We start from the raw sequence: 13,973 nt of genomic DNA on the forward strand, positions 1-13,973 counted from the left end.
GTCGTTGTGCTTATTGCTGTGACATGGTCTCTTCCTTTTTTTGCTGTTTTTGTCACAACATTATTGAGTGCCTCCTTACAGCTGTGTGGGAACATCATTAATAAAGTTTACTGTGACAACTATTACATCATAAAATTGGCTTGCTATGAAACAAGAGTTAATAATGTCTATGAACTTGTTGCTGCTTCTCTAATAGTCTGTGTTCCTGTATCTGTAATCTTTTACACTTACATTAAGATCCTTAAAGTGTGTTTTTCTGGTTCTAAACAGACCAGACAAAAAGCTGTCAGTACCTGCACACCTCACCTCGCTTCTCTGATCAACTTTTTTTTGGGGGTTTCCTTTGAAATATTACATTCCAGGTTTGATATGAACAGTGTACCCAAAATGTTACGGATATTGTTGTCATTGTATTTTCTGACGTGCCAACCGATCTTTAACCCTGTAATTTACGGCCTCAACATGTCCAAAATACGCATCGTGTGTCAAAGTCTGCTTTCAGGTTCTGTGTTGGGAGGTTGCTGTAATTTCTTTTTGTTCAAAACTGGATTTTCTAAAATGTGGTTTAGAAAAAGTATCATAATAAGGTGAGGAATATTGTAATAGAACATTTATTGTTATAACTTGATACATTTGTATTTTGTAATAACTTAAAAATATCTTTTAAAGTAATAATATGATATTGATACCTTTTTTTTCTTTTTCATGCTTGGCACCACTAAGTTTCCGCACAAATTCATGGTATCGGTATGGTATTCTCGCAACCTTCAAACAATGCACCTCTATGCCATAAAAGTCTAAACTATTTTTATGACTTATGTGCATCAGAGGTACTTTTAACCACTTCCTCAAAGACTAACGCAGCTCTTTTGCAACAAGCACATACACACATTTTGTTAATAAAATATTTCTACAGTAGTGAGCACCATGCTAACGTGTTTTTGTGTTTTAATCTGAGCTGGACCAGAGAACATTCAGTTAACCCTAGCACATGTAGGTCAGCGCTGTTGCCTGCGACAGGAGAAACATACTGAGAAATTTGGCATTTCAACAAGGTCCTCTGACAATTGTTGGCCATCCAGAAGCTTTTTGAATCCATCATGAAATTACAGTGTCTCTGTAACATAATTAAATGATACTGAATCCAAAAATCAACTTGCGAATGTTCCGTTTGCTTCGCAGCCCTTTGGACCCATTGTCTCCCCGGAGCTGTATCTCGTTACCGACAGCTAGACCTTTCTAAAGAGTCCTTTGTGTCTTTGTAGCCCTTCCAGAAGTTTAACAATCTGGCCGAGAAGACGGTGACTTTTCGGAGACTTTGCACAATAACTCCAGAGCGATAGTAACTCCTCTTGGGTGAATTACTGGAATTGTTTGGTCTTTGTTAATTAAAGAGTGTGGTCTAGACCTACTCTATCTGTAAAGTGTCTCGAGATAACTCTTGTTATGATTTGATACTATAAATAAAATGTAATTGTTTGTAACAAAAATCGAATACTTCATGTTAGCCGGCTGCCATCTTTGATAGGGGGCACCTTAACTGACAGGTGGCTTGTGAAATCACATCAAGTCATTTGGGGGATCGAGTTCAGCCAGATGAGTTCAGCCTATGTCTGTGTGTATTGGAAGGTGTGGCACCAGTGTGGTGGCAAATTTTATTTTAACCATTATTGATTAATGATTTTGACCATTTGTTTAAAGATTGTTTTAAACCTCCACATAATCCTGTTCCTTCCTCTTAGACTCTTAAAGACCAGAGAGGGACAGCTGCAGCCATGAACTCTCATGGCTAGTAGTAGTAGCTAGTAGTTTTATTTTTAAGAAACCCTAGCTTCTCATTTTTGTTTAACTTTTTGCTTAGATAGAAGTGGAGAAGGCCAATGACTGTTTACGACAGTGAGAACTACGTAGGTTTCTGTCTCCTGAGATAATCTGTTGTTTAGGCTAATGTTAAGAACAGAGAGCAGAGGGGAAGGTGAGACAATGGTGTGACTGTTAATGATGTCCTCTTGTCAACTATGGCCATGCTAAAAAGATACATTTAGAGGGGTGGCTTAACAGAGGTTTTTACTATAGGATGTTTGGATGTTTAGACTTTAGGTTAGAAATGCTCATTCAGTCGTGCTGCGTGTACCTGTGAATCTGTATTTCTCTATTTTGCAAATTATAGTAAATGCTCAAAGACCAGACTTTGGTTTAATTCTCAAACAGTCTTTATTCGTTTTATTGATATTGCTAAACTCTGCTGCTTCACGAAAAAACTTCCACCACACCAGATTTATGAGGTTAATGTTAATATTGAATATACACTACTGATCAAAGGTTTTAGAACACCCCAATTTTTCCAGGTTTTTATGGAAATTCATGCAGTTCAATGTCTTATTGTACTCTGAAATGAAAGAATAGAACAAATGAACAATTTAAGTTAAAAAAGAAATCATGGAATCAATTTATAAACCAAAATGTATTCTAAATATTTGACTCATCAAAGTAGCCCCCTTTGGCAGATATAACAGCTGAACACACTCGTGGCATTCTTTCTACAATGGAAATCAAATACTCTTCAGAAAGTTCTTCCCAACTCTGTTGCAGAAGTTCCCATAAATGTGTGGCACTTGTAGGTTGCTTTGCTTTCACTTTTCTGTCCAGTTCATCCCAAACCATCTCAATGGGGTATAACCCCTTAACGCCGAATGTCGCTAATTTGCATCAAACCCCTTCCATTCCGACTGCAGGCGAGATAGCATGTGTGTTCCCCCCAATGCCGGTTTGTTTACATGAGATACATACCTAGGAACCTTTTTGCATGCGCTGGTTTCTCGTAGGACCGGTCGGAGTGGGAGATACATCCGGTTCACGTAAGCGAAATTAACCCTAACCTTACCCCTAAACCTAATCCTACCCCTAAACCTAATCCTACCCCTAAACCTAACCCTACCCCTAACCCTAAATAAACTACTGTCAATGTTAGGGAGTAGGAGAGTGTTTTCTTTCATGCTGTTGTCAAGATCCATGTATTTGTCATTTACAGTTTAGAAGTTCTAACAACTTTGTGACATGAATGAAATCTACTATGTGTTTTATTAATTTTACCATTTTATAAAGAATTTTACCATAATGCCTGTTGTCGCTAATTTGCATCATACCTAAATTTATATCTATTCCATATGCTATAGACAAATTAACAATCTCAACTTAATTTAGCATCAACTTGGAGACAGAAACACAAATAATATTTTGTTTATATAATTGTGAATAAATTCAGGCGTCAAGGGGTTTAAGTCTGGTGACTGTGCTGGCCACTCCATGTTTTTAAGCTTACCATCTTGTTCTTTTTTGCTAAGGTAGTTCTGGCATAGCTTGGACTTATGTTTTGGGTCATTATCTTGCTGTAGGATGAACCCCTGACCAACTAGGCCCATACCAGACGGTACTGCATGACGCTGCAAAATGCTGTGGTAGCCGTTTTGGTTCAGGGTTCACCCTGACAGTTCCCAGAAGGCTCACTAAGAAACCACACCCCGTTTGTAGTCAGCCTTGAAATCTGAGCCGCTGCACTGGGAAGTAACCGAGCAGCACACAACTTACAATGTAGACCAGGGGTGTCAAAATCAAGTTTACTAAGGACTACACAGGAAAATGAGAACCACATCAAGGGCCAGACATGTAGGTTATGGACAAGCTTTTATGTAATCATCTCGTATAGTCTCCTCCCACACAGTTAGATAGACATGAAGTCGTAAAAAAGTCAGCAAATATGTTGTTAGCCATCATAGAAGAAGGTTGCCAAAAGTTTGAAAAAAGCAAAAAAATACAAAGAAAAAGCAACAAAACTTAGGTGGCCAAAAATGTATTTTAAACCAAAAGTGATATGCTAGATAAAAATCTATTTGGCCTCCTGGCTTGAGTTTGACACAAGTGTCCCAATCTAAAAATAAAAACTAAATAAAAGCAAGTTAAACCCTCAACTAGGTCCTGATAATATCCATGTATGAGACAGCCATTGTATCTCTGAACTTAAAACCCTCTTTTCCTGACCTAAGCACAACTCAGAGCAATAAGCAACAAGAAAAGAGTATGAAATGAAGTAGACATTGGGAGGCACAGGTATATATATATATAAGTTATCATTTGCAAAACTAAGCAAACCTCAACACAGCTGAGACAGATGGAGGCACGACAGGGAGGAGTCTGAGTGTAATTGTCAGCACTGCGAGACTATACAACCCACAGCAACTGTTAGTCACCGTCATACAGTAGATCATTTATCAACTTGGAAATGTCATTCCAATCAGTCCGTGACTCATTTTCCTGTATTAGCCTGCCCCACTCAGTTTTAACAATTATATATATATAATTATAAATAGGTTTGCAGGGGGGAAACGCTTTGTGTCTGTGTCGTGTGAGAAATAGCATCTTCAGAGCGTTTGGTAAAGAAAGGAGGAGTTCCTCCATGCTATACGAATGCGCAGCCAGTCTACGTCTGATCTTACATTTACGTTTACGTTTATTTCAAAAGTCATGAATGTATCATTTAACATAATCTCATAAAGTACAATGATCATCATATACAGGGTGCGTGAAATAGGGAACCCCAAATAAGCTACTAAAAGCTTTTCGGAGGGGGCCCAATAACAATAAACAACAACAAAAAATATACAAACCAAAAACTCAATTTACAAAAACATAAAATAAATAATAAAAAATACAACAAAATAGAGACATACTTAAACTAACATAGACAATATACTACAAACAATCCACAAACGATTCCAGCACAAACTAAACATTTAAAGAATAATTAGCAATCATATGTTATGAGCAATTTTTCCTTTAGGCTTTTCTTGAAGATGGAGACAGAATACAACACTTTCAAGTTTTCCTCAAGCTCGTTCCAAATCTGCGGTCCCCTACAAACTATACTCAAGCTCGTAGACTTCAACCGACATTTTTTGCCAGTAATTAGATATTTTTTCCTTGTGTCATAAATGTGCAGTGGACGATTTATTGGAATAAGCTCACACAAACGGTAATTTAACTTATGGATAACCTGGAATATCATGCAGGCATTCTGATAGACATTATATTCAGTAAGCCTTAATATGCCAAGACGACGAAATAGAGGACGAGTGGGGGTATTAGGCTCAGACCACATTAATGCCCGTATGATTTTTTTCTGTAAAATCTGTAGGTTTTTCAAGTGGCTGGGAAAAGTATTACACCATATGACATTACAATAGTTTAAGTGAGGCTCAAACAATGTTTTGTATAAGGTGAGAAGTGCTGAGTGCGGGAGAAAATGTCTTAACTTAAAAAATAACCTAATAATAATCTATAACATATTTAGATAATTTGTTTGTTAGATGATCAATATGACATTTGAAATTTAAACATTCATCAATATGAACACCAAGGAATTTAGTGGTATTTACTCTTTCAATAATTTGGTCATTTATTTTAAGACAAACATGTCTGTTTTTCATTTCATTTTTGTTGGAATGAAACACAATGTAGTTTGTCTTTTTGATGTTAGGATTACACCAAAACCAAATTTCTACCTTTCTTAACTGTCTATTCACTATTTCTTGTAGTTCAACTGGATTCTTATGTGACATAAATAAATTTGTATCATCGGCAATTAAGACTTTGTGTAAAATCATGGTGGAATTTTCAAAGTCATTAATATATAATATAAAAAGAAGAAAGCCCAAGATGAATCCCTGGGGGACTCCAGCTTTGATGGGTTTGCTTATGGAAATTTGTCCATTAATATTTACATATTGTTGTCTGCCAAATAAATAACTTGTAAACCAACAAAAAAAACCAAGTGCTACTCCTCTGATTCCATAGTGATGTAATTTATTCTGACAACAGTGAAGGAATAATTTCACTGTAGTCGATCTTAGGCAACAGAATAAGAAAATGCAGATAGGCAGAGCAGAAGAAGAAGTCAAATCATTTGCGTAAGGAAGTACTAAAGTAAAAATGCAAAAAAATATATTTTTGTTGCGTCTCTTTTCGGTGTAGTAATTTGTAGACGGCCCTAAGCACTCGTCTTACTGCCGGCAGCAGCAACAACAGCAGAGAGCAGAAGCCAACAGGCAAGTGTTCATAAACTTCTGGTGTACTTACAAACTTTCCAATCCATTATATTAGGTTTTATGCTTCATAACAACATGGAACAACTTTTTTTCATGACTCACTATATCATATGAAAAAGTGCATACAATTACAAAATTGATTAAAACATCTGCTCAGTCATAGTCAACACATATGTAAATACTGTGGCTGTCAATCCATTAAAATAAATAATTGTCATTAATAGCTAGTGATGGCCAAATGAAGCTTCACAAACTAATTTCTTTATTTTCTGAGCCTACTAGATGGCACTGTCGGTTAGAAGAAAAACACTGAAGGAATGGCAGCTCAATGTGCTTCAACCCTTTGTTGAACAAAGAGCGCCATCTAGTGGGCTCAGAAATAAAGACAATACTAATAATATACCAATAATCAGTCAGGGGGGGCCCAGTGGATTTCGTCACAATACAGCACAGAAAGTCTGCTTGGAAATTTAGGAAATATTGGATATGATAGAACAACACAATGTAATTTTGCTAAATAAAACACATCACATTCATTATTAATTTCAATTGTTTTTATTTCAAACAAAATATGTGTCCAAATACAATACATATTTTCTATGGGCTCTTATGACAACCATTTGGATAGTTGTCATGGAAACAATAATAGGTCATGTGAGAAGGACTGGGACATTTTTTTACAGAACTGTATAAGAATAAAATGCAAAACAGTCACAATAAACTTCAACAAAGAAAACCTTGCTGTCCACAGTTTTCAGATAACAGGAAACAGAACAGAAATAAAGTGCATTAGACATTATTTCTTACAGCAACAAGTGTTCTCCAGAGAGTTCAATATGTTTCTTCTTTTAAATTGGCCATAACATTTTAACAAAGTACACAGTTGCCATTAAATGTGTGTTTAAAGTAGATATCCATTAACCAAATGGAAAGGCAGCGATTGGCATGACAGGCAGCAAAGTGACAGTACTCTGATCCAATGGAATTCACATTTTTCAGATTGACAGCACTCTATCCTCATGGATTGGGGGGGGCCAATCAGATTTCAGGTGGGGCAGTTGCCACCCAGGTCCCCCCCTCTAGACTCACCCCTGGTATTGGGTAAGGGCCTCTGTTAATTTTACAGCTAAAAATCTCCAAAAAGCTAGCAATGATTGCTCCTCTTCAACCACCTATATTTGATACACTGAGAAGTAAATGTCACGTTACCATAAGGTGGTATCGGGTGTGGTAGTGTCGAAGTAATTTTATGATTAGAGCATGATATCACGCGCATGGCATCGGACGGATACCCGATACTGGCATTGGTATCGGTGTATCCCTAATTCAAACTCAGCTTGCCAAAACGACACATTTGGCAATTTTGTGTCCAAATTTTTATAATTATTCAATTGTTGAATTTTATAGTATCATCGTCTGCTGCTCTGCTGTCTAAATATCAACATCATCCATTAAAAAACCCATGACGGTTGATTACTAACAGTCGTTGACAGCTTGTGAGCTAATTTCTTGGTTTACTACTATTATTAATTAATACATCCATTGTTGAAAATATGAATGTGTGACGTGTTCATCAGGAGGGGCGGGGCCTCAGATTTGTTGCTGTGTACCTGTCTGTGTGCAGTTTTTAGGCGTATAAGAGCTGCTGCTCACTGACCCTGTTCTCCAGCAGCTCGGCAGAGTTTCAGCTGCTCGTTTGTCTCTGGTGTTGATGTGTCTGATCGCTTATTGTTTCTTAACTTGTCCTGTTGATGATGTTACATTTATTCAGGTATCCAAAGTGGAAAACGAGTCCAATCTGCACTAGGTAATATATTTAATTTCCTTTTGTCTTGTATCATGTCAACATCACTGTGTTTTTATGCTTCTGATTAGTTCACAGAGTGAAATGTTGAAGCATATTTGGTGTCTTTCCTTGTGGTTTGTTCAGCTGAACTGTTTAATTGTTTAATTTAATGAAAACTGTGTCTGAGGTTTTAGTCTGTTTCTCTAAAGCTTTGATCAAACTGATGACTCATGTTTCCTGATCAGTAGTTTTTCATCTTAACCCCACTGATGTTTCTTTACATATGGGGAGAGACTCAGATTTAATGAACTATTAAACATGTTACAATAGTTTTCTTCCTTTGTTTAAATGAGCAGATGATTGTTTGATGAGTTTTCATCTGTTGATTTGATACTTTTCAGTTTCTCACTCATACATCCAGCTGAAAGTTGTTATACTAAGAAACGTGCAGAGAATGAGTCACTTTAAGGTTTGAAATCAACTGGAACGGATCCTCACAAGAGTCTGAATTAATTCATATTTGAGTTTATCTGATGAAGGAAAAGCTCAATCATGTTTGTGTTTGTCAGCTGATTTTAAATGAATATTTTTACAACCGGCATCAGAAAGAATTAATAACTGAGATGACATTGTTGTCTACTAAATGTCTGTTTTTCATTTTGAACCCCACTGATGTTTTAAACAGTCAGTTTTCTTTACAGATGTGGAGAGACTCAGATTTAATGAACTATTGAACATATTACAATAGTTTCCTTCGTTTGTTTAAATGAGCAGAAATCTTCTGTTTTGTTCTGCTGAGCTGATTCTAGTTTGAGGAGTTTTCATCTGTTGACTTGATGCTTTTCGGTTTCCCTTTTAAATGAACATTTTTAAACAAACAGCATCAGAAATAATTTATAACTCAGATTACATTGTTGTCTGCTGAACCACTGTGTTGCAGTGCTGATGTTCTACTTGTTCAGTCATTTCTGATTCCAGCTCTACACTGTGATTTGCTGTTCTTCTTTTTCATGTCAATATAAACTGAACCTGTTTGTGTCTCTGAACTGTTTACAGAATCACTATGAACTAAAGATGGACATTTTTGGTGCTGCTTCAGACATTGTATTCGGTTTTGGAACCTAAAATGTGTTTGAAATTTGAACGTGTACATTTTTAGTAGGGCTGGCTTATAATTCTCCAACTAAAGTCCATCTTTGTTTAAGTAATCTGATATCTATTACTAACATCTTGGAATAGATCTTTTAATATTTGCCTTTTTTCTATTAAAAAGTACTTTAAACTTATGGGTGTCAGTTCTCAAAGTAAACATTAACCTGGTGCATTATATATGTACACAAATATCTGAGGGTTGCTTCTTGCTTAAACAATTCACAGTTATGTGAGAATCTCTTTTATGTCCAAGATAAACTGGTATTGTAACTGAAATTCCCCTATTATAATTTAAACTGAAACAGAAATGTAATCAGAACCTTGTGAATAGGAATTGAAACAATTTGAGAACTCAATAGTGCTATCCAGCCCAATTTGTGTTGTTTTGTGATCAGCAGTTGTGATGGAGAATAACTCTGAGGTGGTGTTCGTGCTTCAGGATCTGAATGACTCTCTGACAAACCGTCAGATGTACTTCGTTGTCGCCCTGATGTCGTACCTCTTCACCATCTTCGTCAACCTGACGCTCATCGTCACCGTCTGCCTGGAGAGAACGCTCCATGAGCCGATCTACATCTTCCTGTGCAACCTGTGTTTTAACGGTATCTGCGGAGCGTCGAGTTTCTACCCGAAGCTGCTTCACGGCCTTTTGTCAGACTCTAACGTCATCACGTATGCCGGCTGTTTGACTCAGATATTTGTGGTTTATTGTTATGTTTTCTGTGAGTTCACCAGTCTGACCATCATGGCGTACGACCGCTACTTGGCCATCTGTAAGCCGCTGCAGTACCCGATGCTGATGCCGGTGCAGAGGGTGGCGCTGCTGCTGCTGCTCACCTGGTGCTTCTCGCTGCTGGAGGCGATTATCGGTATCATACTGACCGCCAGATTGCCGCTGTGTAAGCGCCACATCAACCAGATCTTCTGCACCAACTGGGAGGTGGTGAAGCTGTCGTGCTCTGACACAACTGGCAACAACATCTACGGCTTTGTGCTAATTTTTACGCACTTTTCGCAGACCGGACTCATCCTGGTGTCCTACACCCACCTGGTCCGAGCCTCGCTCAGGTTGGCGTCCAACCGCAAGAAGTTCATACAGACGTGTGTGCCACACCTGGCCACGCTGCTCATCTTTGCAAGCTCACTGATGTTCAATTCCATCTACTCTCGCTATGGTGGCGGCGGCACGCTACAGGCGCTGCAGAACCTGCTGGCTGCAGAGTTCCTGGTGGTCCCGCCCCTCATCAACCCAATCATCTACGGCATCAACCTGCATCAGATCAGGTCCAGGATCATCCACAACTTCTCCCACAAACCATCAAACCTGATCAATACATGTTTACATGGAGCCTTTTCACTGCCTGTCTGTCTGTAACTGAGAGGTCAACTTCCAAGTTAACCAGTGTGTACAGGTGTTTCTGTTCTAATAACATGTTCAGAATAAATGAAACTGGAATTTGACATTTAAGTTGCTTCATTGCATGGCTTAAAATCCTGAGAATTAAAACAAATAGAATCTGGTGAGCAGAAGAATAATATAGAATAGAATAATTATATAGCCTGTCAGTGTCAAAAACCACACTTTTCGTGGACTGAAGTTAAAGGCTTTGAAATGGAAGTAGTTCCACCTCACGGCGTTTCTGTCGCTAGTGTGTTCCTGGCCTTAGTCACTTAGACACCAGTGCATGGGGAGATAGGGTCCAGGTTGAAAGATACCAAAATAAACCTTTAAATAAATGTTTATACAGAACCCTACACTTACACTACGTGCGCTACGCTGGTCGACGTAATGATGCCGCCGTTGATTACGGGAAGGTGTTTACGTAGGTGGAGCGTTCAATGCAGTAGGCTGTGAGAAAGTGAAAATGGAACTGGTGAGCAGAAAAAGTGTAGTTTGGCAGTACTTTCAGTCAAAAGAAGGCCATTCAAGTCCAACTACATGTTTAATTTGTTCAATGCCGATTTGTCTCATGGTGGCGAGGACCCTAAACAATACACTCACAGGCCCCCGGCTGAGCGCAGCTACATTGGAGTTTAGATGAGAGGGTCGCCTCCCTACCTCGGTGGGTTGTTGAAGGGAATATTCTGACTGTTGTCCGTGCATATGCACCACAACACAGCTAGGAGTAATTAGCCTTCTTGAAGATCCTGAATGGAGTCCTGCATGGGGCTCCAGTAGGAACTCCATAGTTCTGCTGGGAGACTTCAACGCACAAGTGCGGTCATTCGTTGTCACACTTCTGTGCTGGTCATTGATAGCTTATAACAAACACTATGTTCTTTATTTTTATTTCATTTTTTATTTTTTTCAAATCTCTTTATTGAGTTTTTCCAGGATAAGCATAATATACATTACAGCAGCACCCCATGGACTACGAGGTGGCAATACAAGAAATGTTCAGATAAGCAAGCAAACCCTTACAGAACCAGTAATGAAACAGGCTGTGACGGGGCGCATAGCTGCCGTCAAGGTAGCGATGCCCTACCTATTTTATTTTACAAAGACTGAGTGCAAAGGTTGCCTGCATATGTTTGTTTAGCGTGTCAATATGTTCTGTTAATTATCACACTGTTGTCACACTGTATATCCAAAGATGTAATTACTCTGGATGGTATTGCCCTGGCCTCCAGCACTACTGTCAGAAATCTAGGAGTTATTTTTGATCAGGATATATCCTTTTTCCTTGTCCATCTGAAACCGATACTGACTGTTTCGTTCCTGTCACCGGCCATCCACACCCCCCCCATTCCTCGTCCGCTCTTCCCCCCAACCACAATAATTATTGGTGACTCCATCACCCGGGATATACATTTTTTTAATGCTGTCACACATTGCTTTCCTGGAGCCAAAGTTGCAGACATCCTGGCTAAAGTTGTGGACCTGGTACCCTCACTCCCGACCTCTATTAAACAAATTGTGGTCCACTGTGGACACAATGACATGTCCTATCAGGAGTGTGAGCGCACAAAGCAAGACTTTAAAACTCTCATTGAGGCTTTAAAAAGTACTGGGAAGTCTGTTTTTATTTCGGGCCCACTTCCATCTCGAGGACGCGGAGCATGCCTTTTTAGCAGACTCCTCTCCCTTAATACCTGGCTCCAGCTTACATGCAGCATTCACAAGATAGGTTTTATTGACAATTTTAATCTGTATCCCAATACACGCGGAAACCAGATGCTACGTGGAAATTTGCGGCACGCTCCGCTGACTCAGAGCCATGATTGATTGTTTGCATTCCGTAAACACACGCACAAGCACACTTCCCAGTCACACTCTCCCATAAGCTCTCACTCCTTTACACTTCTTAAATGATAAAATTATAACAATTAGAGATAAAATTCATCACCTTTTGCCCTCACCTTCTAACGGTTCACCTTTAAACGCAGGAGTGCTAGAAAGAACAACAAGACCTGACATATACTTAGACTGCTTTTACCCTATAGACCTTCAACAACTAATGGTAAAGGTCTCTTCAGCTAAGCCATCTACCTGTCTCTTAGAGCCCATCCCAATGAGGCTATTTAAAGAAGCGTTACCCATGGTTAACACCTCTCTACTAGATATGATCAATATGTCCCATTAACAGGTTACGTACCACAGTTATTTAAAGTAGCTGTGATAAAACCTCTTCTGAAAAAACCCTCCCTCGATCCTGAGGTCCTCTCTTACATCTAACCTTCCCTTTCTATCCAAGATCCTTGAAAAGGTAGTTGCTAATCAGTTATGTGACTTTCTACATAGGAATAGTCTATTTGAGGACTTTCAATCAGGATTTAGAAAGCATCATAGCACAGAGACGGCACTGGTGAAAATTACTAACGACCTAACTGCTGCTGACAAAGGACTTTTCAATACTTGTCATACTAGAGCTTAGTGCTGCATTTAGCACTATTGATCATACAATCCTGTTACAGTGACTGGAACATTTAGTTGGCATTAAAGGAATCATACTAAGCTGGTTTAAGTCCTATTACTCTGAGCGATCTCAATTTGTTAATATTAACGATAAATCCTCCAAGTACGCTAAAGTTAGCCATGGGGTTCCTCAAGGCTCAGTGCTTGGACCAATTCTATTCTCCTTATATATGCTTCCTCTAGGCAATATTATTAGGAAACACTCAATTAACGTTCACTGTTCCGCAGATGACACCCAATTATACTTGTCAATCAAGCCAGACGAAACCAGTCAGTTAGCTAAATTTCAAGCGTGCATTAAAGATATAAAATCCTGGATGACCTACAATTTTCTGATGTTAAACTCAGTTAAGTCCATGCATCACGTATGCCGGCTGTTTGACTCAGATGTTTGTGGTTTACTGTTACGTTTTCTGTGAGTTCACGAGTCTGACCATCATGGCGTACGGCCGCTACTTGGCCATCTGTAAGCCGCTGCAGTACCCAATGCTGATGCCGGTGCAGAGGGTGGTGGTGCTGCTGCTGCTGCTCACCTGGTGCTTCTCACTGCTGGAGACGATTATCGGTATCGTACTGACCGCCAGATTGCCGCCGTGTAGGCACCACATAAACAGGATCTTATGCACCAACTGGGAGGTGGTAAAGCTGTCGTGCTCTGACACAACCGGCAACAACACCTACGGCTTCGTGCTAATTTTTACGCACACTTCGCAGACCGGACTCATCCTGGTGTCCTACACCCACTTGGTCGCTCAGGTTGGCGTCCAACCGCAGGAAGATCATACAAACATCTGTGCCGCACATGACCACACTGCTCCTCTTCGTCAGCTCGCAGGTGTTTGATTTCATCTACTCTCGCTATGGCGGCGGCACGCTACATGTGGTGCAGAACCTGCGGTCTGCAGAGTTGCTGGTGGTACCGCCCCTTATCAACCCCATCATCTACGGCATAAACCTGCATCAGATCAGGTCCAGGATCAACCTCAACTTCTCCTACAAACCAAGGATCTAACACCCA

At 39.4% G+C, this 13,973-nt stretch overlaps 1 protein-coding gene and 1 pseudogene across 1 annotated transcript; both read left to right on the plus strand.

The window, feature by feature from the left end:
- The first annotated feature begins 9,442 nt into the window (after positions 1 to 9,442).
- On the plus strand, positions 9,443 to 10,414 carry LOC114553007 (olfactory receptor 6N2-like). The gene has a single exon (XM_028574098.1). It carries the CDS (start codon positions 9,443 to 9,445, stop codon positions 10,412 to 10,414), a length of 972 nt encoding a protein of 323 aa, XP_028429899.1.
- A 1,057-nt stretch (positions 10,415 to 11,471) lies between these two features.
- Positions 11,472 to 13,967, plus strand: LOC114553008 (putative gustatory receptor clone PTE03; annotated as a pseudogene).
- The last annotated feature ends 6 nt before the right edge of the window (positions 13,968 to 13,973 follow it).

The sequence above is a fragment of the Perca flavescens genome, chromosome 3 (genome assembly GCF_004354835.1).
Source record: "Perca flavescens isolate YP-PL-M2 chromosome 3, PFLA_1.0, whole genome shotgun sequence".
In the NCBI taxonomy this organism is placed as follows: Eukaryota; Metazoa; Chordata; class Actinopteri; order Perciformes; family Percidae; genus Perca; species Perca flavescens.

Bases quoted from the DNA above. Each gene is read 5' to 3' on its own strand.
- LOC114553007 (XM_028574098.1), top strand. From the start codon at position 9,443: ATGGAGAATAACTCTGAGGTGGTGTTCGTGCTTCAGGATCTGAATGAC.